The 25677-nt window shown below is 38.4% G+C and overlaps 8 protein-coding genes across 11 annotated transcripts; 5 read left to right on the top strand and 3 right to left on the bottom strand.

Annotated features, from left to right (window-relative positions):
- Window positions 1-274: 274 nt before the first annotated feature.
- On the bottom strand, window positions 275-2011 carry AT4G33370 (DEA(D/H)-box RNA helicase family protein; the record flags this gene model as incomplete). Its single annotated transcript, NM_119491.1, has 2 exons — window positions 275-1813; window positions 1922-2011. The coding sequence occupies 2 exons, from the start codon at window positions 2009-2011 to the stop codon at window positions 275-277; spliced, it is 1629 nt and encodes a 542-aa protein (NP_195063.1).
- A 334-nt stretch (window positions 2012-2345) lies between these two features.
- On the top strand, window positions 2346-5600 carry AT4G33380 (dimethylallyl, adenosine tRNA methylthiotransferase). Of its 2 annotated transcripts, none has more exons than NM_119492.3 (7): window positions 2346-2835; window positions 2926-3014; window positions 3087-3225; window positions 4256-4354; window positions 4486-4608; window positions 4725-4984; window positions 5101-5520. In NM_119492.3, the coding sequence occupies exons 1-7, from the start codon at window positions 2670-2672 to the stop codon at window positions 5209-5211; spliced, it is 987 nt and encodes a 328-aa protein (NP_195064.2). In that variant the 5' UTR covers window positions 2346-2669; the 3' UTR covers window positions 5212-5520. The 2 variants fall into 2 exon arrangements, with proteins under 2 accessions (NP_195064.2, NP_001190903.1); NM_001203974.1 differs by having other exon boundaries at window positions 2408-2835; window positions 3093-3225; window positions 5101-5600.
- A 96-nt stretch (window positions 5601-5696) lies between these two features.
- AT4G33390 (WEAK CHLOROPLAST MOVEMENT UNDER BLUE LIGHT-like protein (DUF827)) lies at window positions 5697-8482 on the top strand. Its single transcript, NM_119493.3, has 2 exons — window positions 5697-6448; window positions 6534-8482. Exons 1-2 carry the CDS (start codon window positions 5888-5890, stop codon window positions 8310-8312), a joined length of 2340 nt encoding a protein of 779 aa, NP_195065.1. The 5' UTR covers window positions 5697-5887; the 3' UTR covers window positions 8313-8482.
- A 21-nt stretch (window positions 8483-8503) lies between these two features.
- AT4G33400 (Vacuolar import/degradation, Vid27-related protein) lies at window positions 8504-11327 on the bottom strand. The gene is made up of 2 exons (NM_119494.4): window positions 9361-11327; window positions 8504-9076 (listed from the first exon to the last, which is right to left on the bottom strand). The coding sequence occupies exons 1-2, from the start codon at window positions 11014-11016 to the stop codon at window positions 8795-8797; spliced, it is 1938 nt and encodes a 645-aa protein (NP_195066.1). The 5' UTR covers window positions 11017-11327; the 3' UTR covers window positions 8504-8794.
- Window positions 11328-11365: 38 nt separating this feature from the next.
- SPPL1 (SIGNAL PEPTIDE PEPTIDASE-LIKE 1) lies at window positions 11366-14004 on the top strand. Its single transcript, NM_119495.3, has 4 exons — window positions 11366-11605; window positions 12133-13043; window positions 13185-13385; window positions 13606-14004. Exons 2-4 carry the CDS (start codon window positions 12246-12248, stop codon window positions 13723-13725), a joined length of 1119 nt encoding a protein of 372 aa, NP_567918.1. The 5' UTR covers window positions 11366-11605; window positions 12133-12245; the 3' UTR covers window positions 13726-14004.
- Window positions 14005-15318: 1314 nt separating this feature from the next.
- Window positions 15319-16994, top strand: AT4G33420 (Peroxidase superfamily protein). 2 transcript variants are annotated; one of them, NM_119496.4, is made up of 4 exons: window positions 15319-15707; window positions 15794-15982; window positions 16080-16242; window positions 16332-16902. In NM_119496.4, the coding sequence occupies exons 1-4, from the start codon at window positions 15321-15323 to the stop codon at window positions 16709-16711; spliced, it is 1119 nt and encodes a 372-aa protein (NP_567919.2). In that variant the 5' UTR covers window positions 15319-15320; the 3' UTR covers window positions 16712-16902. The 2 variants fall into 2 exon arrangements, with proteins under 2 accessions (NP_567919.2, NP_001320124.1); NM_001342215.1 differs by having other exon boundaries at window positions 15364-15707; window positions 16332-16994.
- BAK1 (BRI1-associated receptor kinase) lies at window positions 16917-21438 on the bottom strand. 2 transcript variants are annotated; one of them, NM_001203975.1, is made up of 12 exons: window positions 20810-21383; window positions 20408-20540; window positions 20254-20325; window positions 19941-20084; window positions 19673-19813; window positions 19150-19221; window positions 18972-19043; window positions 18820-18896; window positions 18576-18707; window positions 18157-18498; window positions 17665-18059; window positions 16917-17583 (listed from the first exon to the last, which is right to left on the bottom strand). In NM_001203975.1, the coding sequence occupies exons 1-12, from the start codon at window positions 20892-20894 to the stop codon at window positions 17260-17262; spliced, it is 1989 nt and encodes a 662-aa protein (NP_001190904.1). In that variant the 5' UTR covers window positions 20895-21383; the 3' UTR covers window positions 16917-17259. The 2 variants fall into 2 exon arrangements, with proteins under 2 accessions (NP_001190904.1, NP_567920.1); NM_119497.5 differs by lacking the exon at window positions 19673-19813 and having other exon boundaries at window positions 16956-17583; window positions 20810-21438.
- A 702-nt stretch (window positions 21439-22140) lies between these two features.
- On the top strand, window positions 22141-25571 carry AT4G33440 (Pectin lyase-like superfamily protein). Its single transcript, NM_119498.4, has 5 exons — window positions 22141-23048; window positions 23826-23946; window positions 24259-24433; window positions 24524-24594; window positions 24701-25571. Exons 1-5 carry the CDS (start codon window positions 22626-22628, stop codon window positions 25336-25338), a joined length of 1428 nt encoding a protein of 475 aa, NP_195070.2. The 5' UTR covers window positions 22141-22625; the 3' UTR covers window positions 25339-25571.
- Window positions 25572-25677: the final 106 nt, after the last annotated feature.

Raw genomic sequence — 25677 nt, forward strand, 5'->3', positions numbered from 1 at the left:
AAACCTCTAATTGGTTGAGAGGGTTTAATTAATTAATATTTAATACAAACATCATTGTCTGAAAGCTGGATCAACCAATAGCAAGATTCTTTTGTGTTTTGTTTTGTCACATACTACAGATAACAAAGAACTAGTAAGTTTCTCATTTGAGTGAAACAAAATTTCAAATTACAGACAGATCCACGAAAATACAAGATGACATAATGAGTAAAGAAATCTCAATTCGGTGATAGCTAGTTCGAAACAAGATTAGAGCACGAACCTTGAAACAAGATTACACCTCTCCTCTGTATCCATCAGAGCCAAAATGGTCTTTCCTAGAACTAGATATAGCTACACTCTTCTGATGTTCAAATTTTGGACACTGTAGAATCCGATGCCCGAGACCACCACAATAAGCACAACCCTTGACACCGCTTGCATTAGCAATGGTTTCTGTTTCTTCCATTGGACCATTAAGCTCAGCAAGGACAGGTGGAATCCTCTGTTTAGCTTCTTGCAACAAGTGTTTCAAATCGAGCAGCGTGATTTCGCTTTGGTTCTTGTTTATAAACGTAGTTGCTATCCCAGTTTTCCCACAGCGACCTGTTCTTCCTATCCTATGCACGTAGTTCTCAATCTCCCCAGGCATGTCGTAGTTGATTACATGTTGTATATCAGGGAAATCTAAACCCTTTGAAGCAACATCGGTCGCGACCAAAACGTCTTTTTTCCCAGCTTTGAACAAAGATATTGCGTAATCTCTGTCTTCTTGATCTTTTCCTCCATGGATAGCCACTGCTTCCACTCCTTTCAGTAACAAGTACTCGTGAATATCATCAACATCAGCTTTGTTCTCACAGAATATTAAAACCGGTGGAGTGGTTTTCTGCAGACACTCCAGAAGGTAAACAATCTTTGCTTCTTGCTTGACGTATTCAACCTCCTGTATGACATCGAGATTCGCAGCTCCAGCTCTTCCTACATTAACAGTTACAGGTTTCACCAGAGCACTTGTGGCAAAGATTTGGATTTTTGCAGGCATTGTGGCAGAAAACAAAAGTGTTTGACGCTGAGACTTAAAGTGGTCAAAGACATGTCTTATGTCATCTTCGAAACCCAAATCAACCAACCTATCTGCTTCATCCAGTGTCAACAACCTGCAAGCATCTAAGCTCATCTTTTTCTTGGCGAGGATATCCTTCAACCTTCCAGGAGTAGCAACAACGATGTGAACACCTTTCTTAACAACGTCCAACTGTGATCTCATATCCACTCCTCCAATGCATAGCAACGACCTCAACCGCGGGTATCCATCCTCGACTAAAGATGCCACAAACTGTTCAACCACATCGTAAGTCTGCTTAGCAAGCTCTCTAGACGGACAAATAACAAGCGCAATGGGACCTTCTCCAGCAGCTATAGGCATCATTATCTCCTCCTGCAGAGCTAATATGATCATAGGAAGCACGAAAACCAACGTCTTTCCGGAACCAGTGAACGCAATCCCAATCATATCTCTGCCAGACAAAACAACAGGAAGACCCTGAACTTGGATAGGAGTAGGGTGCATTATTCCTTTATCCTTGAGCATACGGAGAAGTGGACTCGGAAATTTCATATCCATGAAGTTTTTGATTGGAGGAGGAATATCTTCACCGTTAACTGTAATATGCCATTGCTTCCTAATCAAATCCATCTGTTTGGTTGACATCTTCCTAACGTGCAGAGGGGGTTTCCACCATGTTGAGAGAGGCTCTGTATAAGTGATACCTCTGGCTAATTCACCAACAGACATAAGCTTCTTCTTGTCAGATAAATGCTCCATCATCCCCTTCTCTTGTAAAATAATGGCCTCGGTAGCACTGACTTAAGGTACATGTCGCTTGAGCTGAGTTGCTTGAACAAGTAAGCTAGGTTTAGCTTCTTCAGTGAGCTTTACCTTGCCAGGTTCTTCCACCACCTTTCGCTTCATCTGCGCTAGACGCTCCTCTACTGGAACATACTCCACGTAACCATCATCTACTTCCATGATTCAAAATCCACTCGCCAACTTTTTCAAAGATCGAATCCAAACCCTAATCAGCAGATCTCTCGACTTTCAAGGAAGATCACGCAGATAGATATGACCGACACGGAGTTTTGGTTAAACCGGGGTTGGGGAATGATCGGGTGTGTTGTGTTTTCTGATTATAAGCAAAGAAAAGAAAAGCTACAAGAAGAGAGTCTCAATTAGAATTCGTATGTTGACAAGGAGCTAGGTAAAAGGTAGTTTTTCAAAAATTTAATTTCCATTTTTTTCATATATTGGATTGAAAAATGGCAATGACATGAATCATAGGATTATCACCACATTTAAAGATGTAGTATTTACATAACAATTGCAAGAAATAATACTACAAAACTTCCTATCTAGTATAGACGCTGCCAAAGAAATACATACGACGTTTTTATCCACACGCATTGATGAGATTGGTATATATCTCTGTCTCTGTCGAGTGAAAAATAAATTAATAGAGTAATAATTAAAAGCTCTCTCTCTCTATCTCCCACGATTTCCTTTTTCCGCCGGAAGAAGAAGCAAAAAAAAAAGAAATCGAATCTCTCTTTCAAGTGTTCGATTTAAAGCAAAAGTGTAATTATAATCGGAAGCGAGATCTTGAGAAATGGTGGGATGACGGCGGAGGGAGATGGCGAGGGGAGGAGGAGAATGGACCGGAGGGATCGCCGGAACCGGAGTTCTCTCTTTCAAAAGAATCACTCTACTTGTTTGCTTTTTCAACATTCTCATTGCTCTCTTTGTTCTTCGCTTTCTCTATGCTTCTTCTCTCCACATCTATTCCAATAACGATAATGGTTCCTACTTTTTATTTTCCTTTTCATTTTTGCTCTCTGATTCATGATAATTCGTATCTGAAGCAGCTCTGTTGGTTTTTTGTTATTCAGTTGTTAAGTACACAGCTGATGAGATTAGGAAAATGGAGGAATCTATTCGGATTCGAAGATCGAAGGAACCTACTCTGATTCTTCAATTGGTTAGTGGCTTTTTAAAATGGAACTCGAAGATGCACATTGGCTCTTCTCACAATGTTTGATTTCCTTGTTAGGTGAAGAAGCTCAAGCATGAGGTTTCCACTGCAGAATCTAGTACTGAACTATCTCCTAATGTTAAACACAAACTAGTTGATGAGATCCTCCAGCGTTTGAAAAGCTTTGAGGACAAATCTAATGTTACTCAGCTTAGAGGTTTGTGCTACTCTACTATGCCCATTAGCTTCATGACATTTATTTTTCAAACTGCCACAAACTTGCATTTCATGACTTTTCCTGATCTAGCTGCTTAGGATTTGTCTTATTACCTCTTTGGAATGTCATGGTGATTTGTCTTATTACCTAACCTGTGTAAGATTTTGTTGGTATCAATAGCTCAGTTTAGTAAATATTTCATTATCATTCATGTAGAAGTGGATTTTTGCTCAATAATGCATATGGTTATCAGGATAGTAAAATAGGCTCACAAATTTCAGACCTTTCTGCATGCACTATCACATACTAGACAGAACAATTGATTTTAGCGGGATTTTCAATGGAGATTTTTTCATGCCTAGTTTTTCTATTCTTCTTGTATAAGTTCATCAGGTCTATGGAACATAAGCTCTAACACCCACTTAAGTTCTGTTATAATCTATGCATTGATGATCATATGCTATGTACATGAAACATTTGAGCCACAGAAACTCTAGCGGTGGTGCCATTGTATACATAATCTTTTCGATGTTCTTTAGATTCTCAGTAGCTTACCTAACATGTTCGTATGTCTCAACATGCTTCTCTAATTCCTTTCTACTGCATCAGAAAAAGTATGCTCAAGAATTCCAAAAAGTCATGATATTTACCTTTTTGACTTGTTAAAAGTAGATTTTTCATTCTATTCACTTCACTTGAACAACTCTTAACATTTATTATGTGCTGACTAGGCTAATGCGCAATGTGCGTTAATTCTTAGTTATTTACAAGAGTTATTGGAAAAAGGTGGAAGGTAGGAATGGGTTAATTTATTTGGTTAGAGAGAGGTGACAAAATTCTAATAATCCAGACTTTGAAGACACTGGATTTCTTTTTGATGCTTCAAACTGAGTTCTATTGTTTTCCCTTGTAGTATTCGTAATGCACGTAGACTTGTTAATGTTTTCGCCTACAATAGTTTTCCTTTTGACACATTCATGTTATCTCTGTAGTGACCTTTAATACCTTCTTATCTTCATTTGGCAAACAGAAGTTGTAGAAACGTGGCGCAATGAGAAGCTGGAGGAAGCTAAAGAGCTAATTCAAGGGCAAAATGGAGTAAATTCCACCCTTATAGTGGAGGAAGCAGGTATTACTCCTTTAGAAAGATTACTGAGTTTCTCACCTTGAGCAAAGATTCATTTATGGAGTCCTCCCGATACTCTATCCTTGTTTTGTATAATTAGAGAGAAAACTAATTTTTGTTCTGTAATTATCTAGGGATGCTTGTAAGAGCTTTGGAGTTGGAGTGGGATGTGCTGTCTGAAGAAATCGGTTTCTGGTTACCTGCTGAGGTTACCAATGTAGAACATGATGATAAACCTGAAGGAGAGGAAGAGCCTGGTAATGTTTTCAAAATTTTCTACATTCTTGATCTCTGCTTTTGCATTTATTTGGGTGGAAAAGTGTGGTGACACTGGCGAATTCAAATCTCATGAAGTTGTGCATTTTTTCCGTAGAGGAAATATTGGCAGGCAGACCAGTGCCAGCTGTATGTAATGCAGAGCTTCACACAGATTATGGTGGTGCTGCAGTGAGATGGGGGCTTACACATCATAAAGAGAGTGCAGCTGATTGTTGCCAGGCTTGCTTAGACCAGGCAAAGCGTGCGAAACCTGGAGAAACGAGATGCAATATTTGGGTTTATTGCCCATCTGAGTTTGGTTGTTTCTCTCCAGATATTTATGAGCATAAACATCAGGAGTGTTGGCTTAAATACGTAAGAACTTACCTCGTACACATACTACTTTACCCAATTTTCAGTTTCCTTGAGATTACTCGTCCAAGTTGGACTGGAAGCTTGGCTCATATCCAATATGTCTATGTGAATTGCAGGCAGAGAAGCCAAAACAGAATTTCAAAGACAGATATTCTGAGACATACAGAAACAACCACCCAAAAGCGCCATCTATCGTTCCATGGGTTTCAGGTGTTGTAACGGCTTGAGCAAAACCCATGTGGACAGATTGATGGGAGAAATAGGAGATAGTTTTGGTTTTTTTTTCTCAGCTGTGTTACCATTTTCAGAGTCTTGAAAATTGGAGTACCGTACCAAAGATGCAAACATCTTTTGGCCAGATGTATACGAGGGAATAGAATGTTTTGTTGTTTTTGTTGATTGGCTTTAAACACTTGTGGTCGAAGTCGAATATGGTGTAAGGAATCATGTTTTTGTTCAAGCTTGTTCGATTCTATAGTGGATGATTAAAAAGCTATCTATAAACATGACGAATGTCTGTCTCCTGTTATATGATCAGATCAAATGTTTATGTCTGGTCTGTAATTATGTCACAAAACATCACAGTAAAACTCTGAAATGAAATAATGGTTGAAATATAGGAACTAAAAAAAACAAAGCAGAAATTACGGAGGGAAAAGAGAAAACAGAGGAGTGTGTTCATCTTTTGCTTCCGGGGTTGTCTCTATTCTAAATATAGACTTTCCAATTGTGTACCTCTCTTTTCTTGTCTTCTTAATCAGAAAATCAATAATTCTCTTCTACTTTCTTCATTTTTCCCTTTCTCTTGTAAGTCTCTCTTTTCATTGATTCTTTCTATTGGTGGCGAGCTTCGTTCAATCGTTTTAGCATTTCTCTTGTAAGTTTCGGCCTTGCTTTCCTCCGATGGAGGATTTGAAAACAACAGACGCACTATCTCTTCCAGTTGTTAGTGATAATGGTGGAATAATAGAGCCTGAGTTGCAGCTACCTCAAGCAATACCAACAGAACTTGAGAATAATGAAGAAGAAAATGGGACAATTCAACAATCTCAAAGTGAAGAAGATTCCGCAGAAAATGGGAAAATTTATATGGATGACACTTTTTTACCTTCAAAATCTCAAGTAAAAGAAACACAAGATTCTCCTACTACTCCTAGTTTTGTGTCTCCCTCTGCTGAGATTGTTCTGCCTCGCGTAAACACCAAGTATGAAGCAGAGGGCACAACAAGAAATGCAGTGTCTCCAAGACCTCTGTATTCCCCTAGAAGCATTGGATCTCCAAGAGCACTACTGTCTCCAAGGTTTGCAGGATCATCATCACCATTGAGCAATGGAACACCCATAAGTATGGATTCTTTCAGAGACTCAATTGATACAGCATCACCTTTTGAATCTGTCAAAGAAGCTGTTTCCAAATTTGGGGGAATAACTGATTGGAAGGCACATAGAATGAAAGTATTAGAGGTACATTTTACTTATGTTATGTCTACACATCTGTCTTTTTTGCCTCTGTATTGGCCAATAGTTGTGCTCACTGTTTTCGTTGCAGCGACGCAATTTTGTGGAACAAGAGCTCGACAAGATCCAGGAGGAGATTCCTGAGTACAAAAAGAAATCAGAGATGGTCGAGATGTCAAAAATGCTAGCGGTTGAGGAGCTAGAGAGTACAAAGAGGCTCATAGAAGAATTGAAGCTTAATCTTGAAAAAGCTGAAACAGAAGAACAACAGGCAAAGCAAGACTCTGAGCTTGCCAAGCTGAGAGTTCAAGAGATGGAACAAGGAATTGCTGATGAAGCTAGTGTTGCATCTAAAGCACAGCTTGAAGTCGCTCAAGCAAGACATACATCTGCAATTTCAGAATTGGAATCTGTCAAGGAAGAGCTACAAACTCTGCAAAACGAGTATGACGCCTTGGTAAAAGAGAAAGATTTGGCTGTGAAGGAAGCTGAAGAAGCGGTTATTGCTTCAAAAGAAGTTGAGAGGAAAGTTGAAGAACTCACTATAGAGTTGATAGCTACAAAGGAGTCATTGGAATGTGCACATTCTTCTCATTTGGAGGCGGAAGAACATAGGATTGGAGCTGCCATGTTGCGTGATCAGGAGACTCACCGGTGGGAGAAGGAACTAAAGCAAGCAGAGGAAGAACTACAAAGACTTAAGCAACATTTAGTTTCTACAAAGGAATTACAAGTGAAACTTGAATTTGCATCAGCCTTGCTGCTTGATTTGAAGAAAGAATTGGCAGATCATAAAGAATCATCCAAGGTAAAGGAGGAAACGAGTGAGACAGTAGTAACAAACATTGAGATTTCATTACAGGAAAAAACTACAGATATACAAAAAGCTGTTGCTTCTGCAAAGAAAGAACTCGAAGAAGTGAACGCGAATGTGGAGAAAGCAACTTCTGAAGTGAATTGCTTAAAGGTTGCATCCTCTTCCTTGAGATTGGAAATTGATAAGGAGAAATCAGCACTTGACTCATTAAAACAAAGAGAAGGGATGGCATCGGTAACGGTTGCTTCTCTAGAAGCTGAGATCGACATAACGAGGTGCGAAATAGCTTTGGTTAAGTCCAAGGAAAAAGAAACTAGAGAGGAAATGGTGGAGCTACCAAAGCAACTGCAACAAGCAAGTCAAGAGGCAGATGAAGCGAAATCATTCGCTGAACTTGCTCGTGAAGAGCTGCGGAAGTCTCAAGAAGAAGCAGAGCAAGCAAAGGCTGGAGCAAGTACAATGGAGAGCAGATTATTTGCAGCTCAGAAAGAAATTGAGGCTATTAAAGCTTCAGAGAGGCTGGCATTAGCTGCCATCAAGGCCTTGCAAGAGAGTGAATCTAGTTCAAAGGAAAACGCTGTTGATTCTCCGAGGACTGTAACACTGACAATAGAAGAGTACTATGAGCTTAGCAAGCGTGCTCACGAGGCTGAAGAAGCCGCCAATGCAAGAGTTGCAGCAGCGGTTTCTGAGGTTGGAGAAGCCAAAGAAACAGAAAAGAGAAGCTTGGAGAAGTTGGAAGAAGTAAACAAAGAGATGGTTGAGAGAAAGGCAACACTTGCAGGAGCAATGGAGAAGGCTGAGAAGGCTAAAGAAGGGAAGTTGGGTGTAGAACAAGAGCTGAGAAAATGGAGGGAAGTAAGTGAAAAAAAGAGAAAGAATGGTAGTAGCCATGGAAAAAGCATTCAAGGGTCGAAGGAGAAAGAAGCTGAGACTAGTGTATCTAACGAAACAGAAACAAACCCAATCCCACAGGTAAATCCTGTAAAGAAAAAGAAGAAACTTTTCCCAAGATTTTTTATGTTCTTGATGAAGAAAAAGTCACATAAGTGAGTTCGATGTGAAGAAGTCGATTGTGTAAAATTCTATAAATATTTAATCTATACTATTAACTTAGAGCTAAAGCTTCCTTAGTTTCAAAGATGTCTGGAACAATACATGAACCCAACAAGATCAATGTTTGTTTCTGTCATGAGTTAGTCAATGAATCAGAGAATACACATTTGTTGAACACTAACTTTGGCGTAAATTAGCGTCCTTGAATAAAAGCTAAGAAGAAATTGAATAAGCTTTCTTCATGATACATCTTCAAACATATCTTCATTCAAATGAAAACGAAAAAATAAAACGTCTACAATACGACCAAACATCTTAAAAGTCAAAGCCAGACCAAAGTAATTTAGCAACATTGCTAGGTGTCTTATCTCTGAATCTAACATCGTTCTAAGAGCCAGAACATTGTAATTTCACATGGTTACAAATAGACTAGAATTCAAATGAAAATAACTAGTGGTCCGGTCCATCACTTGCTTGTTTCATCGCTTGCTGGATAAGCTGAAAGAGCTGACTTTCATAGGCGTTGCAATGACCAAAGGCGCTTCAGGTGAACCAGAGATTGCAAAGTTGTCATTCATGAAGCGACTGTCCACTATAGATTCATTTCGAAGGACTATCTTGTAGCAGTAGCATTTCTTCAGCCCTTCCTGATCATGGTAGCATTCATGAGATCCATTCTTCACCTGCTGAAAGTTCCATATCACACTGAACTTGCCAACAGTAGCTACCACATGACGCTCCTGTTTCCCATCCTCCGTGACCTATATATCGACATTTTCAACAAGAAAAGATAGACAAAAAGAGTCAGGAATCAACTATTAGTAAAAAGTTATTTCAATTGATGAATGATTCAACAGTAGTAAAAGTTCCTCTATCAAAAATCAAGGTTGAAACACAAGGCAACTGAGGAACACTATAATTCAATTTCCACAAAAATTCTTAAGACTTCAATATTATATGCACTTATGCTATGAGCAAAACATGAAAATTTCAAGAATGTCACTTTCTCAGCAAGAATATACACTGCAACTAGAGTTCTGCTTACCCAAGAAAACTGAGCATTGCGGAACTTGTTGTCAGATCCAGCTAAATGTGCATCAAGAGGCCTCAACTTAAGCAACCTTGGTGCGGCAATCTTATTTCCCATGCGACCCTCGAAGCCGGTCTTTGTTTTGCCACTTTTGTCAGTGAAAAGGGTACAGATAACAATCAAATATGTGTCAGTTGTACCAACAATCCATTTCCCATCGAATGTAGCATCCACATGAGTAACAGGTGCACCAAGTCCAGGGAAAGCCGTCTTTGCCTGCCTCATAGTGTTGCTCGAGTAGAGTCTAATTTTGCCATCAAGAGAGCCAACAACAATTGAGCCATCACCAGTAGTTGCAAAGCACTGAAAGTTAGTCCCTCTAGAAAACTGATGCCCCTGTGCCCAATTCAAGACTGGAGTATTCGCAGTAGCAAGATCCTGAACCATCCCATATCGGTCACGCATATCCCACCTGCAAAGCCTATTGTTATCCAGACCAAGAAACGTTGACGCAGATGGATCCAATTGAGCACCTTTACCATCATTAGTAATGTCACTCATAGAGATATCCACTCCATCTTTCTCAAACTTCCACTCTGAAATAATTTTCCCGGTTTCAATGTCAAGCTGATGGATACCTCGTGAATGAGGCGTTTGGCTCATAGGACTCATGAGCAGCATATTAGTCTCAGCTCTCATGAGAAGAGCCTTCTTCGGTGCTGAAGAATGAGTTCGACCATAACCAGGCTCAAAGTTAACACAAACACCTTTCCCTTGAATCCCCTGTCTCATGTTCTTGAAAACCTGAATACCAGAATCTCCAACTAGAAAGCTATTATCTAAAGCACCTAGAGCTAAGCTATGTATGCCCTCACTTGTAGCTTCTTCAAAGGCCTCAGTCAAATCCTGTGTATCTCTAGCCGGAGTTGCAGATCCTCCTCCTGGGCTTTGAAGCAAAATATCATCAGCATCTTCCCACATGGAATCATCAGCAGCTTCAGGATTAGCCCACCCAATGAAATCTTTCCCATAGATTTTTGCCTTGTTAGCCTCATTAAACTCAACACCATGATTGTTCTCAAACAAGCAATTGTTATAGCTGCTTACAAAAACCGAAAAATCTTCACTGCTGGCGAATTTCATAGCCCAAACAGCTTTAGCAACGAAATCAACACGGCGTTGATCTTTATAAGCTTTCAATTGCATTTCATCTGATACCTTTTCACGGATCTTGCTTCCGACTTTCAAAATCCACCATTCGTTTTCCACATCTCCGTTCTCATCGTCGTCTTCATCATCTTCATCTCCTTTGTTAGTCTTGACGAAACAATAAGCAGTCAGTTTCTCAGCTGTGACCCATTTGGCTTTGGGAGTGTTGCCATTGATGTAGCGGAAAAGCCGAGCTGAGTTCTGAGTAGACGGGGCTGATTGCGTCAATGGGTATTTCAGCTTCAGGGCTTGGAGTTTTGCCTCAACGTCGTCGAGTGATGATGAAGGAGATTTAGGCCGGAGACGACGACCACCGGAGGAAGATATACCTAACGTATCATCCCGCGAGTCCTGAAACGTCTCTTCCTCTTCCTCTCCCTCTCTTCCTTCTTCATATTCTTCATATTCATCTTCATCGGAGGAACAGATCTCTAGATCTTCATGACTGTGAGATGCTCCCATATCGAAGAATCCTGGAAATGGGAAGAGCTAGAGAGAATAACGGCAATGAGATTATTCAAACGAAGGTGGGAAGTTGAAGAAGAAGAGAGAAGAGCGTAAAGTTCGAATTTTGAAAATTAGGGTTTTTCAAAAGCATGTGTTCCTGTTCCCCTTTGGACAGATTGAAGTTAACCGGCTATAGCCCGTAAATGCGGATCTGTAAGTACTTTCATATACCGGCTATAGCCCGTAAATTCGGATCTGTAAGTACTTTCATGTACCGGCTACAGCCAGTTGAAATTTTTATGATTTGTGGTTCATTCAAATTCAAATTAGAAGTGGTCCGATTTTTAAGAAGTACGGTTATGTTGTGATTTGGTGATGCTGTAACTTCGTCTTAAATATGTTGTCGTTTTGACTCGCATTACAATATGTTATCGTTTAATTTACGATACACTGTAATTAATTAATAGTTTCAATATTATAGAAACGTTTGGTCCTTTAGTCGGAGAGACTGATATGCGACAGAGGATCCAACGTCGCGACTGAAACCTAGATCCCAATTCTCCGTTTCCACCACTGTCTCTCCTCCGTCGTTAGGGTTTCTCAGGTGACACACTCCGCTTCTCTTCTTTTCCGTCTTGATCTAATTTTTCCGTCAATTGGTTTCTGCAATCTCTACGTTTCTTCTCTTTCACCTTAGATATTGCTTGATTCCCACATTAATTGTTGCTGAGAAGTATAATTAATTTCTTGATCGAATTTACCAGTTCTCAAAGTTTTGTGTCCGTTGAGTACAACAAATTCCTCGAAATTGAGTCATTGATTGAAATACCAACTTAATTTTTGATTTCTGGGTTTGTTATTAAAATGTAGACACACACTTGGATAACTGAGTTTCCTTAACTTCAATCTGGTTATAAACAATTTTAAATTTACCCTTTTTCTTAAAGAACTCAACTTTAGCTTGAGGTCTGAATTTTTGTGCCAAACATGTACTTAGTAGCTTAGTAACCATGTCTTGTGAACTATTATCTTTCTTGATGTCCCTTGTTCTGTAAAGTTCGTAAAAACTTAATCTTTTTGGTTTTAAGGTGGCTTACATGAGGTTTGTTGGTGTGATTTTTTATTTTACAGGTTCACATCTGTTGGAAACTTATTGCAACTCCTAAAGGCATTTCACATATTTGCTTTTATGCGTACGAGGCTTGGGGGATATTTATATAATCCGAAATAACTCTTTTCTTATCATGGAGACTCTGTGGACTCTTTTGTATTTGCTAGAACCTGCTCCAGCTACTCTCATTGTCACAGCTGTCACCGTGACATTTGCATCCGCTTTCCGTGCACTTAACTACGGGAAAGAGATGGAGAGAAACCGTGACTTCTCTGAAGCATCCATAACACTAGATAGCTCTCAGGCCTTGATGATCCCAGTTATGAGCTCTTGCAGTTTGCTTCTCATGTTCTATTTGTTCTCTTCTGTTTCTCAGCTCCTGACCGCGTTTACAGCCATCGCCTCTGTTTCTTCTCTCTTCTATTGGTTATCACCATATGCGGTATATATGAAGACGCAGCTTGGTCTATCTGATCCCTTTCTTTCACGCTGCTGCTCCAAATCGTTTACAAGAATCCAAGGATTGCTACTTGTGGCTTGTGCTATGACAGTTGTGGCATGGCTCATCTCTGGCCATTGGGTGTTGAACAATTTGCTCGGAATCTCCATTTGTATTGCGTTTGTTAGCCATGTTCGTCTTCCTAATATCAAAATCTGTGCAATGCTCCTCGTGTGTCTCTTTGTATATGACATATTCTGGGTTTTCTTCTCTGAGAGATTCTTTGGTGCTAACGTTATGGTGGCCGTGGCAACCCAGCAAGCATCAAACCCAGTTCACACAGTGGCTAACAGTTTGAATCTTCCTGGACTGCAATTGATCACAAAGAAACTGGAACTACCTGTTAAAATTGTGTTTCCTCGGAACCTATTGGGCGGTGTGGTGCCCGGTGTGAGTGCCTCAGATTTCATGATGCTTGGTCTTGGTGACATGGTACAGACTAATCCCTTCTTTGATTTTAAGATTGGTATGTCGTTATATGTGTACTAACTGTAAGAAATGTTCTCTCTCAGACTATAGTGACGAGGAGATAAAAAAAACATGTTGTATTGATTAACTGTTTTGTTGTTCCAGGCTATCCCTGCAATGCTTTTGGCTTTGGTCCTCTGCTTTGACCATCGAAAAACTAGAGATGTGGTGAATATTTTTGATCTAAAATCTTCCAAGGGACACAAATACATTTGGTATGCACTTCCCGGATATGCCATTGGCTTGGTGGCGGCTCTAGCTGCAGGTGTCTTGACCCACTCACCTCAGCCAGCTCTACTTTATCTGGTAATATTCTCCTCATGTGACTTCTTTGTTCCTCTTGGTCTAACATCAAAAGTATATATTCTACTACGTGTATTTGTGCACAACCGATATCAACACTTGATTCAACTGAAATTTTGTTGATAGAATCTTTGTAGTCTCAATCCAATGATTTTAAGAGCTTGATCAGTGTGAAGTATAGTGAGATTATGATGTATAATCTGTTTTCGATGTGGATATATAGGTACCATCTACGTTAGGACCGGTGATCTTCATGTCATGGCGGAGAAAGGATCTTGCGGAGCTGTGGGAAGGACCTGCATTATCTAATCCCATTGAGAAATCTCATGAAATAGAGATCTGAGTTTATTATATCAATCAAGATGATTCAGAAATCTAAAACATATTACATAAAACAAAGACGCTTAGTAGGAAAACATCAGATCAAGAATTCTTGTATTCTTAAGTTCCCAAAAAAAGAAAAAAAAAAAAAAAATTGGTCAGAAAGAGAGATGATGTCTTATATCCCTCATTTTTTTTGCGTTACTCAAAGGGAGGAAAAATAAACAATTAACAAGTTCTTTAATTTTTTCTTATGAATAGAGATACCAATACTAAAAAACGTTGGCTTTTGTAATGAAGAAGTTTTAGTGATAATATAAGTTAAAATTAAAAGTGTGTAACCAATTAGTCTTTTTTTTTTCCGTCAAAAAAAAGAAAAAAAAAAAAAAGACTAATTGGTTACACACTTTTAATTTTAACATATATTATCACTAAAACCAATTAGTCAATTACACAAATTTAGTAATAATACATAGGGTCTCTAATATATATTAAGCTTTATATAAACTAATGAGGAAATCTGTAAAAATATACAAATAAGAATTTCCAAAGTAGATCCTATGTAATTTCGAAGCGTATTACTGTGCATAAGACAGTGTTAACCAAAAAAAAAAAAAAACATTTCCGAGATGAACTGTGTTTTGTCCTCACCGGATAAGAAAGTGGAAGAATGAACCACTACAAAGTCCGCGTCGAAAGCACTCAGTTATAAAAGTAAAATTGACATGCGATTACATTAAAAATACCAAACTCGCTTGTCCATTTTTATTGATATTGCTTGCTAATGGAAGCCAGCTACATGTCCGCTTTCTTGTTTGACTTTCTTTCTTTTCTCTTTGAGTTCTCTTCAATATTAATAGATGCATTTTATGTTTTGCTTCTTCTGAGTAGCATCGTGAATCAAGTCGCCATTATCTTATTCAGCACTAATATAATTATATATAGCCAGAATTTCTAAATTTCAAGAATGTAGACAAGTTCTAGAAACGCCGTCCACAGTTCCATAAATTCTAGCTAGTTTTCTGTAATATTTCACATAACGATTCATAGACTTTTCTGTTCAGACAAATATATACTTTGCAAAACAGAACATCAAGCTCAGTAGCTCACAACCAAAATTCTCTGTCCAAATTTGAAGTAACGGAACCTAGTGTCTTGCTGGGTTTGAGACTTCTCAATCACCATATAGTCAGAAATACCTATGAATAAGATTATCTTGATGATTTTTTAAAAAAAGATTTTCTTCGTTAAGCTTTTCTTTTGTAATTAGTTATAAACCTTCTCACTTTCAATGAAATTCACATTCATATAAGTTTAAATTTTAAATTAAAATATTGGTCAGCTATAGACTATAGTAAGTATATTAAATAATAATAACATTTTTTGTGGACAAAGAGAATTCGGGTTTTGGGGTTTTGGCAAAGGAAAGAAATGGTCATATGTGGAACACTACGTGCCACTTTTCATGCAATAACATGCAAATATTAGGTCAGCCACTAGGAATAGAATAAGTTGAATAGTTTTTTACGATGATAAGAGTAAGCGGGAAGCCATAATAGACCACTATCCCAAAACTTTAATCTGCTTCCAACTCATTATGGGACCAACTAATACAAAATGATATGTATTCCATGTTCCAACCACTCCAATACGAATTACGAAGCAAGCGTGTCTCAGTGTCTGAGTGCGACTGCCTTCTCTCTATATATAAGAGATATACATAGTGAATTAAACATCTTAATTATACTGATCTTTATCATGTTGACTAGATTTAAGAAACAAAATAATAAGATGGTTAGGGCAAATATAGTGAGCATGGTTCTGTTGATGCATGCCATCGTTGGGTTTCCTTTTCATGCGAGGGGATTAAGTATGACTTACTACATGATGAGCTGTCCTTTCGCTGAACAGATTGTGAAGAACAGTGTTAACAATGCTCTTCAAGCCGATCCCACTTTAGCCGCTGGTCTTATCCGTATGTTGTTCCACGACTGTTTCATCGAGGTACTTAACGTTTTCTGTTTAATTAATTGTGTTTTTTTCGTAGAAAAACCCTTAAAATTAATGTGTAATTTTTGGTTCATAATAAGGGATGTGATGCGTCAATTCTGCTAGATTCAACGAAAGACAACACTGCGGAAAAGGATTCGCCTGCGAATCTGAGTCTACGTGGCTACGAGATCATCGATGATGCAAAGGAGAAAATCGAGAATAGATGTCCAGGAGTTGTATCATGCGCAGATATAGTTGCCATGGCTGCTAGAGATGCTGTCTTTTGGGTAATTTATTTGATCACGTTTTTGAATTACCTTTATGTGATTATAGTAAATATGATTAATTAGTGTACTTAACATAATTAGTAATTGAAATTGTTAGGCTGGTGGTCCATATTATGACATACCGAAAGGAAGGTTTGATGGTAAAAGATCAAAGATAGAAGATACAAGAAATCTACCTTCACCTTTTCTTAATGCCTCTCAACTCATTCAAACTTTTGGCCAACGTGGTTTCACTCCACAAGATGTTGTTGCTCTCTCTGGTCAGTTCTTTAAAGAACTAATATATGTGTATTGTGTGTGATAATCTAATTTGGTTTTAACTTAATAATTTGTGGGGATATATATATAGGAGCACATACCCTAGGAGTTGCACGATGCTCCTCCTTCAAGGCTAGACTTACCGTCCCAGACTCTTCATTAGACTCGACTTTTGCAAACACTCTCTCTAAAACATGCAGCGCGGGTGACAATGCAGAGCAACCCTTTGATGCTACGCGCAACGATTTCGACAATGCTTACTTCAATGCGCTTCAGATGAAATCAGGAGTCCTCTTTTCAGACCAAACTTTATTCAACACACCAAGGACCAGGAATCTTGTTAACGGCTATGCACTTAACCAAGCCAAGTTCTTCTTTGATTTCCAACAGGCCATGCGCAAGATGAGCAATCTTGATGTTAAACTTGGCTCTCAAGGTGAAGTCCGTCAAAATTGTCGGAGTATTAATTAGGCTAGACCACATCTACTTACGATTTTTGTATTTATAATAAGTTCTCTACTCTTGTTATATGAAGAATCATGAATCTTCTAGGCTACTATGTAAAAATTGTGTACTCTCGTAATATGCAGTTGTATACTTATTGCTTGTGTGGTTCAGATATCCATCAAAAAGTAATATACTTTGGTTGCATTTTCTTGTCCAATTGCTATTTAAAGGCAAAAGTCTCCTTTTCTTCTGAACAATCTCCGGATCTAGAAATCACATGATAACACAGAAACCGGTAAGAAAAGAAACCTGACGCACGGTGAAAAAGAATAATTGATGGGATACATATTTGTGAATCAAGTGCGCAACAATCCTCAAGTGGTGAGCTTAAGACATGTTTGGGTTTTAGCTTTCAACAACATTCAAATCCTTTTTCATCATATAACACTTACAAACCCAATCTGATCCTCATGTATTCACTTAAGAACCAATAATATGGAGCAGCAGAAGCTAAAACCCTCAATAAATACAGAGAAAAACAAAATACAGAAAAAACATTCGTGTTTCGAATCTTATCTTGGACCCGAGGGGTATTCGTTTTCGATCTGGGAAGTGGAATCGCCAATGATCCAGCCAGACACGGCTGGATGGTGGGTTGGGTAGTTGAAATCTTGTCTGAACATTTCCTCCTTTTGCCACTCTTCCCATCTCTCAGCTAAACCATCTCCTTCAAGCATTCTTACAACTTCAGACATTTTGGGTCTTTCCATTGGTGAACTCTGAGTGCAGAGTAAAGCCACTTGGATTAGCTGCTCCACTTCTTCGTCTTTGTAATTACCCTGAAGATCAACATCTACTAGTGCTTCCAATTTCTTCTCTTTTAACAACCCTTTCACCTGTCGAAATGAATAATTAACACAAATAGAGGTAACACAGATAATGAACTATACAAGTGGGAAACTCATATATGTATATACCCAGTCTAGTAACATGACATCATCATCATTCGCGAGGCGAGCAAGATCAAAAGCCCTTTGTCCAGTGATAAGCTCAAGAAGCATGACTCCATACCCAAAGACATCGGTTTTCTCTGATGATTTTCCAGTGGAAAGGTACTCAGGGGCTATATGACCAATTGTCCCACGCACTGCGGTTGTCACATGTGTGTCTTTGTAGTCCATGAGTTTTGCAAGTCCAAAATCCCCAACCACGGCTTCAAACTCTTCATCCAACAAAATATTTGCAGCTTTCACATCTCGATGAATAATCTTTGGGTCGCAATGATCATGTAAATACGCAAGCCCTCTTGCAGATCCCAACGCAATACGCTGTCTCTTTGGCCAATCAAGTGGTGGCTGGGACTCGGGACGTTCTAAGGAGAAAATAAAATATAAGATTACTACGGATAAAAAGGCAACCATTGGACGGAAATATTGCAGTCAAAGAAAAAGGCACAAGATGAGAGATACCTCTTAAACAGGAGGCAACACTTCCATTAGCCATGTAGGGATAAACAAGCAATCTTTCGGTTGGAGTCATGCAAAATCCACGAAGCCGAAGCAAGTTTCTGTGAACCGCCATACTAATCATCTCAACCTCTGTCTGGAACTGCAGTTCGCCACCTTGGGTGCGCTCCTCTTTTAGCCTTTTAACGGCCACTAAAGTACCATCAGCTAACCGTCCTTTATAAACTTTACCAAAACCACCTCTACCCAATATGTTCTTGTTGCTAAAATTATCCGAAGCAACTTGTAGTTCACGCAATGAAAACCTCTTCAGTTGTCCTAAATGAACTTCTGGGTCCTCTTCAGCTGCAAAAAGACGGTAATAAAAAAAAATCAGCAAGAGAAGTGTTAATGAGGAAACAGGTAAAGCAAGTTTAGCTAACCTGGTACATCAAAGAAGTGGTCCTGCGGCTTTTTCCTTCGCCACCAAGCTAGTGCAATGGCCGGAACAGCAAATAGAAGTGCAGCACCTGCAGCAACTCCTCCCGCAATCGCTCCAGTAATTCTATTACTCCCTGCAAGAATGAAATGAACAATCTCTTTCTTAATACTTAATGGATCTGCTTAAAATGTTTACTTATTCAGTTGAATAACATTTCAAAGACAAAGACATATACAAAAAAAAACCTGCAGGTGATGGCGGTGTAGGAGAGATAGGAGGCGGTGGAGATGCAGGAAGGGGAGTCAACTTGGTGTTGGCAAAACTGCAAAATTTCAAATAATTAATCAAACATTCTGACCTCTCCACCAAGATTTAAACTAGGAGCAGGATGCAAAACCTGATTGGAGTGAAAAGTGAAAAGGAACCATTAACAGGAATATCTCCGGTGAGAGGATTGTTTGAGAGATCCCTGCATTATAAGATGATATCATTTTCTGACTTAATGCCAAGATCGGCCAAACAATAATCAGAAACATGAACACAGAGGAATTTGAGAGAGATAAAGTTACACTCACAGAACTTGTAGCGTCAGGACAGCAGTCAAAGACCTTGGAATTTCTCCAGATAAGCTATTGTTATTAAGACGCCTAACCACCAATACAAAAAGAGAATGTCATGAATAAGTGGAAATACATTAACCAGTAATGAGTTTATAGTGAGAGCAAAAATACAAACTTTAAAAGACTTTCAAAAGTAGGGGTTGTTCTAAAATCTCATCCAACAGATATGAAGCTGATTGAAAAATCAAGTATATTTTCCTAATTAGCGCGACTTACTACTTTAGATGCGTTCACCCTCTAGATTTACAGAGCACTCACAAATTAATAAGTAACAATAGGGTTTAGCGCTTAAATTCTAAGGCAGAAGAATATTGTTATCTTTGATAGAATTTCATTCTTCCAGAACCAAATCGATTTCATACAAAATAAGCGAGTCAATAACTACCATTGAAGATCACAAAGGTGACACACGAGAACAACCAAAAAGACAGTCACCTGAATTCGGAACTTTGTGTTGTTCCAGTAAAATTAAGCGAACACAAGGATAGAGTTCTGATTCCTTTTACGAAAGCTCATAATTAAAATAGACCATATTATACAACATCCTAGTCTCCAAGAGAACACCTTTTCATCTAGTAAAATAACGTAGCATCTATTTGGCGACACTACTTTCTGACTCCTACAAATGTAACACGTTGCACGAATAGCTTTTACAGGAAGACAAACACGATCAAGGAAACTAAAGACAATAATTAGGCTGCTTATTAAAAACGTATTAAAAGAAGAGAGTAGAATATGGTGCATACAAGAAACGGAGTTTCTTAAGTCGGCCGAGAGTTGATGGAATAGGCCCGCTTAAATTGTTCAAGTAAAGATCCAAGCTCACCAATTCCGTCAGATTTCCAAGCTGTTCTGGGATTGTCCCAGTAATGTTATTGCTATAAAGCTCCCTGTCATTACCATTCTTTAATATTAATTTCACCATAAGATCGGAAAGATATATAACTAATAATCTATGATAATGCAAAATTATGCAGTTATTTGGAACATTGTAACATTTTTAACATCCCACATACACCAAAAGTTAAAAGACGGCCTTTTAAAGAAAAGATGACTTACAAGTACTGCAAGTTTGGAAGCTGACCAAGTTGCATTACGAGCTGTCCAGATAGATTTGCATTCCCAAGGTCACTGAGCAAAAATGAAGTTCAAGTAAATTCTCAGTAGATGCGAAAATCCGAATCATCTTGGCTAGATATAGAAAGAAACTTACACACGTGTAACACTATTGTCGCTATTGCAAGTAACATGAAACCATGTACATGGAGTAACAAGAGTAGCATCCCAACTTTGAAGCACCTTATTAGGGTCGGCTAAACTGTTTTTCAGTGCACTTAGAGCATCACCTACAATTAACCAAAGAAGAAGAAAAAATCAAACTTTGCAATCATCAAGTGTCACGAGGATACATAATCACTGGAATCAGTCGAAACAGATGTAACCCAAATATAACTCAAGTCAATACAGCAAAACAAGTAACAGATAAGTTAAAAATGCCTTCTTTAGGTGAGAACAAGCTCTCATAAGCCTATACTAATCAAAATACTCAACAAGGGAAACTAATTTAATTGGAAAGAATGAAAAATTGAAAGAGAATGAGAGAGAAAGGGGAAACCTTCGGCGTTGCCCGAGACTCTGAGAACCAAATCCAAAACGAGAATCAACCAAAAGAAGCAAGGGATCATTAATCTTCGTTCCATTTTATCCTCAAGAGATTAAAAACAAACCCTAGAACTATCCCTCATCAGAGAAAATCCATCATTGTTAAAACCCCTGATAAAAGGGATCTCGAATCCTTCGATTAAGCTACCACCCACACAAGGTAATACCAAGATGATGAAATTAGAAGCAGAATACGAGAAAAGCCCTCTCAACGCGTATCCACCCGTTGACTTAATTTGAAGAGAAAATCAAAATACCCAAATCGATTAATCGCGGAAACCAAAAAAGCAAAAAAAAAAGAAACTGAAGCTAGACTTTTCCGATTAGAAGGAACGCCGAGATCGCTGACCGTTGACTACTTAATGCTGAGAAGAGAGAAAACTGAGATAGAGAAAACGAAAGGAGGAAGAAGATATTTCCTGGAAATATACTAAAAAAGGGTCGAAACAAAGAGAGATGAGAGAGAGGAGAGAAACCAAGTTATCGCCGAGAGCAAGGAAGGAAGACGAATTTTAATTATTTTCTTTGCTTAAAGAAGGGATTTTACTGGGTTGAGTTGTTGTACTGTGAAAACTATATTAAAAAAATGACATTTAAGATTGAGAAAACGACAAAGAGGATGATGACGTGGACGAGCATTTTCAAAGCTTTTTTAGAGCTAGTCAAAGTCAAAGACGCACGACTTCATTCCGAATCATGTTTGTTATGTTCGCCCACCTTATCATCATCCATCATATGACATTAGATATAAACCATGATGGTCATGAACTCATGATAGTTGATAGTGAGTTATATACCATCATCATAATCCTAATTACCGGCCCAGCTCTATTTTTTCGGGCTTTTATTGTTTATTGGGCTTGGTCTTAATAGCAAGTTCGTTTATTCCAAAGATGAGCAAAAGCTTTTTTGATTTTTTTATTCTTTTTTAAAGATTATAGCTCTAAAAAATTACAATTCAATATTGAAAAATGTAAGCTGAATAATCCATCTGGTCCAATGAATTAAACAAAACAAAAAACATTATTGTATCATATATAATTTACTGGTTGATAGTTTAACTATTTATGCCATTTAATATTTTTAAAAGAACAAAAGTAATTTTGAGGAAAAATGAAATAAAAAACAAAAAACACAAACGGACAGAGTATATGTTGCCAGCAATAAAATACGGACATATACCTTAGTTTGGCATTAAAAAACAAAACAAAAACACAACAAACAACTCAGTACAGTAGGCTATTTAAAGGCCCATCAGATTAAGACTTGGAAGTCTGACGAGATTGTAACGCCTCACAATCCTTCCTACCCGTGAGTCCGTGACCGATTGTGTATCATCCATCTTCTTTCTTCTTCTTTCTTCTTCTTTCTTCTTCTTTTATATATAAACCAAAATATAATTCGTGAAGACTTTCACTTTCTCCTTGCCACTTTTTGACGATTCACATGCACCATCCAATATTTTAGTGCCCTTTTCACGACATATCTGTGTCTGTATCCAATTTTCTTATTTACTACTACTTTTTTCTATTTATATATACAAAAATAATCAAAGAGAGAGACGAATTTTCGAGGTAAGGTATCTATCGACTTTCTATCTTCCTCCACCTTTGTTTGTTGTCACCACCACACTACGCTAATCATTGCCACACACATGCATAATTCTCTCCAACCATCTAAAAGTCCCACTTTAGCATTCTTCTGTTTGTAATTTTATCTCAGAGCTTGCTTCATGGGCTTTTGAGTTTTCTCTCTGTTTCCAAAAAACAATGGAACCGGAGAAGAATCCGACCACAGTATTGAGTGCCATTACAAGACCTTCGTGGGCGTTTCTTCTCCTTGTTTTCACCGTCTTAGCGATTCTCTCTCTCCAAATCTCTTCCAATTCTTTTCTCCCTCTCTGGATCCCGACTTCTCAATATGACGACCCTGTTACCTGCTCCGGGTTTTTCAATCACGACCCGTTCCCTAACCGGATCGTTATGTCGATTACCGATTTCGGCGGTGTTGGAGACGGAAAGACGTCGAACACGGCCGCTTTCCGCCGCGCCGTAAGGCACCTTGAAGGTTTTGCGGCGGAGGGTGGGGCCCAGCTCAATGTCCCGGAGGGCACGTGGCTTTCTGGAAGCTTCAACCTCACCAGCAATTTCACGCTCTTTCTCGAACGCGGCGCTCTCATTTTGGGATCCAAGGTTATATCAAAGTTTTGAATTCTTTAACACATTGATAAAGTTTACTTTTTTTTTGCTTTGTTTGTTGTTGATTGGTTCTGAACAGTAGTAGTATTAAGAGAATTCAATTAGTTGTTGATTGCTCTGTGAGAATCCAAAATTTGGGTTTGTGATTGCTTTTTGATTTGTGGGTTCATAAAGTTTTGTTGGTAAACACTATATTCATTTCGCTAATCACGGTCAGTGGTTAAAATGGACCCACCATTGTTTGATACAGCAAAAAAGCTGTTATTTTTGAGTGGGGATAGTCTCTAGTAGTGCGAAATCTGGATTTGCATATCAAAAGTCAGTGTTTTGCATGAATTTTGTATTAACACTTGTTAATTTCGGATTGACTTGTTCAATGAATGTTCTTGTGATGTCTCGATAGTAGCTGTAACAAAAAAAAAGTCAAGTGGAAGAAACCATTTTTATATGATCATATTCCAAGAAAGGAGTTAGATGTATAGACAACTTTTGTCTGAAGCATGTTCATGTACGAACTAGATCTATCAGATTACTTGTGTTGTCTCCTAATTTAGTATTAAATTATTACTGAGTTTTTTTGCTGTCAAGTTTGATTCTGATTAAAAGTTTGTCTGCTAGTGTTTGAGCACATTTTCATGTGTCGATGTAAACTCAAAAGTCATCTGTACTTATATAGATACTTTGGAACGCTGTTTTTTTTAATTCTTACATTCTTAATTTTACGTTGTAAGTACAATATTGATATTTTTGTCTGGAATTATGGTTTGATAGGACCTAGACGAATGGCCGATAATAGAGCCATTGCCTTCTTATGGAAGAGGGAGAGAGAGACCTGGTGGTAGACACATCAGCCTCATTCATGGAGACAATCTCACTAATGTTGTCATTACAGGTACTTTGTTATTTCATTCATCAACAGTAGGCTTTTTGTTCAATCATTAGCTGGAGCTTGTATGAATTGTTGGGTTTCATTGAACAATTTGGCCTGCTTTCTCTGATTTGTTAAGAATACTACTTGAATGTTTCTGATACCTTGACATCAATTATAATTCTAGAATTCAATCCAGTATCCAAGTACGCCATCAACTTCTTGGCTTTTCTGTTTATTTTTCTCCTTGGTTCAGTGTCTGTACTTAGATTCTCTGTGATGATCAAAGTAAAATCAGTTTCTAATTCTAATCACATCTAAAATAAAAATCTGCAGGAGAAAATGGGACAATTGATGGACAGGGGAAAATGTGGTGGGAGTTATGGTGGAACAGAACATTGGTGCATACGAGAGGCCATCTTATTGAACTCAAGAACTCTCATAATATCCTCATCTCTAACCTCACTTTGCTCAATTCTCCTTTCTGGACAATCCATCCTGTTTATTGCAGGTTCTTTATTACTTTCAACTATCTTTCCTGCGTTTATACTGTGTTAGAAGTATGCATGGTTCGATGACCTCTGTAACTTTTGTTTTGCAGTAATGTTGTTATTAGAAATATGACCATCCTTGCTCCGATGAATGCTCCTAACACCGACGGTATAGATCCAGGTAAATCCTCTGTTCTGTATTACCTTTATCTTGTGTCTACTTTGTAATGACCCTTGTTTAGGCCTTGATTGCATCATATGCCAATCTCTGCGTTTTCTTTTTGCAGACTCAAGCACCAATGTCTGCATTGAGGATTGTTACATCGAAAGTGGTGATGATCTTGTAGCTGTAAAGAGCGGGTGGGATCAATATGGAATGGCTGTGGCACGTCCGAGTTCAAACATCGTAATCCGAAGAATCTCTGGTACTACTCGCACTTGTTCAGGAGTTGGGATAGGCAGTGAGATGTCTGGTGGGATTTTCAACATAACCGTTGAAGATATTCACGTCTGGGATTCTGCGGCTGGGCTCCGCATAAAAACAGATAAAGGGAGAGGTGGGTACATTTCGAATATCACCTTTAATAATGTGTTATTGGAGAAAGTGAAAGTTCCGATTAGATTCAGCAGTGGCTCAAATGATCACTCAGACGATAAATGGGATCCGAAAGCTCTTCCGAGAGTAAAAGGGATTTACATTAGCAATGTTGTGAGTCTGAATTCGAGAAAGGCCCCTATGTTGCTCGGTGTTGAAGGCACATCGTTTCAAGACGTATGCTTGAGGAATGTTACGCTTCTTGGGTTACCGAAGACCGAGAAATGGAAATGCAAGGATGTTTCTGGTTACGCGAGTGACGTTTTTCCTCTGTCATGTCCACAGTTGTTGCAGAAGAAAGGTTCAATAGCTCAGTGTTCATATAGATGAGGTTTGAGAAAGTTTTTTTTTTTGGGTAAAGATAGAGAGAGGAGGCCATGAGTTCGATCAAGTTTTTTTGAGTGAAGATTCATGGTCACTTACGAAAAATGTTAAATCTTGGATTTCCTTTTTCACATTTTTTTGTTCGTGTTTTGAATCTTGATTCTTTTTATACATACATTGTGTAACGAAATATACTTTGAATTATTCCATAAAAGATTTTTTCTTATTCATTTTTACCGTCGTGTCCTTCTCTATCACTACGTTTGTTTTTCACCCACTACAAAAAATATTGCATTTAGGTGCATGAAAGCGTCGTCCTTGGTCAATAGATTAGTTTTTCTACAT

Source organism: Arabidopsis thaliana, chromosome 4, assembly GCF_000001735.4.
Source record: "Arabidopsis thaliana chromosome 4, partial sequence".
Taxonomy (NCBI): Eukaryota; Viridiplantae; Streptophyta; class Magnoliopsida; order Brassicales; family Brassicaceae; genus Arabidopsis; species Arabidopsis thaliana.

Coding starts and splice junctions, on each gene's coding strand:
- AT4G33390 (NM_119493.3), top strand. CDS start 5,888: ATGGAGGATTTGAAAACAACAGACGCACTATCTCTTCCAGTTGTTAGT. Junction 6,449..6,533: donor ATAGAATGAAAGTATTAGAG/GTACATTTTACT, acceptor TTTTCGTTGCAG/CGACGCAATTTTGTGGAACA.
- BAK1 (NM_001203975.1), bottom strand. CDS start 20,894: ATGGAACGAAGATTAATGATCCCTTGCTTCTTTTGGTTGATTCTCGTT. Junction 19,044..19,149: donor GTCCTGACGCTACAAGTTCT/GTGAGTGTAACT, acceptor CTTATAATGCAG/GGATCTCTCAAACAATCCTC. Junction 18,499..18,575: donor CCACTTCTTTGATGTACCAG/GTTAGCTAAACT, acceptor GTCTTTTTGCAG/CTGAAGAGGACCCAGAAGTT.
- AT4G33400 (NM_119494.4), bottom strand. CDS start 11,016: ATGGGAGCATCTCACAGTCATGAAGATCTAGAGATCTGTTCCTCCGAT. Junction 9,077..9,360: donor GCAATGCTCAGTTTTCTTGG/GTAAGCAGAACT, acceptor GTCGATATATAG/GTCACGGAGGATGGGAAACA.
- AT4G33440 (NM_119498.4), top strand. CDS start 22,626: ATGGAACCGGAGAAGAATCCGACCACAGTATTGAGTGCCATTACAAGA. Junction 23,947..24,258: donor CACTAATGTTGTCATTACAG/GTACTTTGTTAT, acceptor AAAAATCTGCAG/GAGAAAATGGGACAATTGAT. Junction 24,595..24,700: donor CACCGACGGTATAGATCCAG/GTAAATCCTCTG, acceptor TTCTTTTTGCAG/ACTCAAGCACCAATGTCTGC.
- AT4G33380 (NM_119492.3), top strand. CDS start 2,670: ATGGCGAGGGGAGGAGGAGAATGGACCGGAGGGATCGCCGGAACCGGA. Junction 3,226..4,255: donor TAATGTTACTCAGCTTAGAG/GTTTGTGCTACT, acceptor TTTGGCAAACAG/AAGTTGTAGAAACGTGGCGC. Junction 4,985..5,100: donor AGGAGTGTTGGCTTAAATAC/GTAAGAACTTAC, acceptor TGTGAATTGCAG/GCAGAGAAGCCAAAACAGAA.
- AT4G33420 (NM_119496.4), top strand. CDS start 15,321: ATGATATGTATTCCATGTTCCAACCACTCCAATACGAATTACGAAGCA. Junction 15,708..15,793: donor TCCACGACTGTTTCATCGAG/GTACTTAACGTT, acceptor GTTCATAATAAG/GGATGTGATGCGTCAATTCT. Junction 15,983..16,079: donor CTAGAGATGCTGTCTTTTGG/GTAATTTATTTG, acceptor TGAAATTGTTAG/GCTGGTGGTCCATATTATGA.
- SPPL1 (NM_119495.3), top strand. CDS start 12,246: ATGGAGACTCTGTGGACTCTTTTGTATTTGCTAGAACCTGCTCCAGCT. Junction 13,044..13,184: donor TGCTTGGTCTTGGTGACATG/GTACAGACTAAT, acceptor TTGTTGTTCCAG/GCTATCCCTGCAATGCTTTT. Junction 13,386..13,605: donor AGCCAGCTCTACTTTATCTG/GTAATATTCTCC, acceptor GTGGATATATAG/GTACCATCTACGTTAGGACC.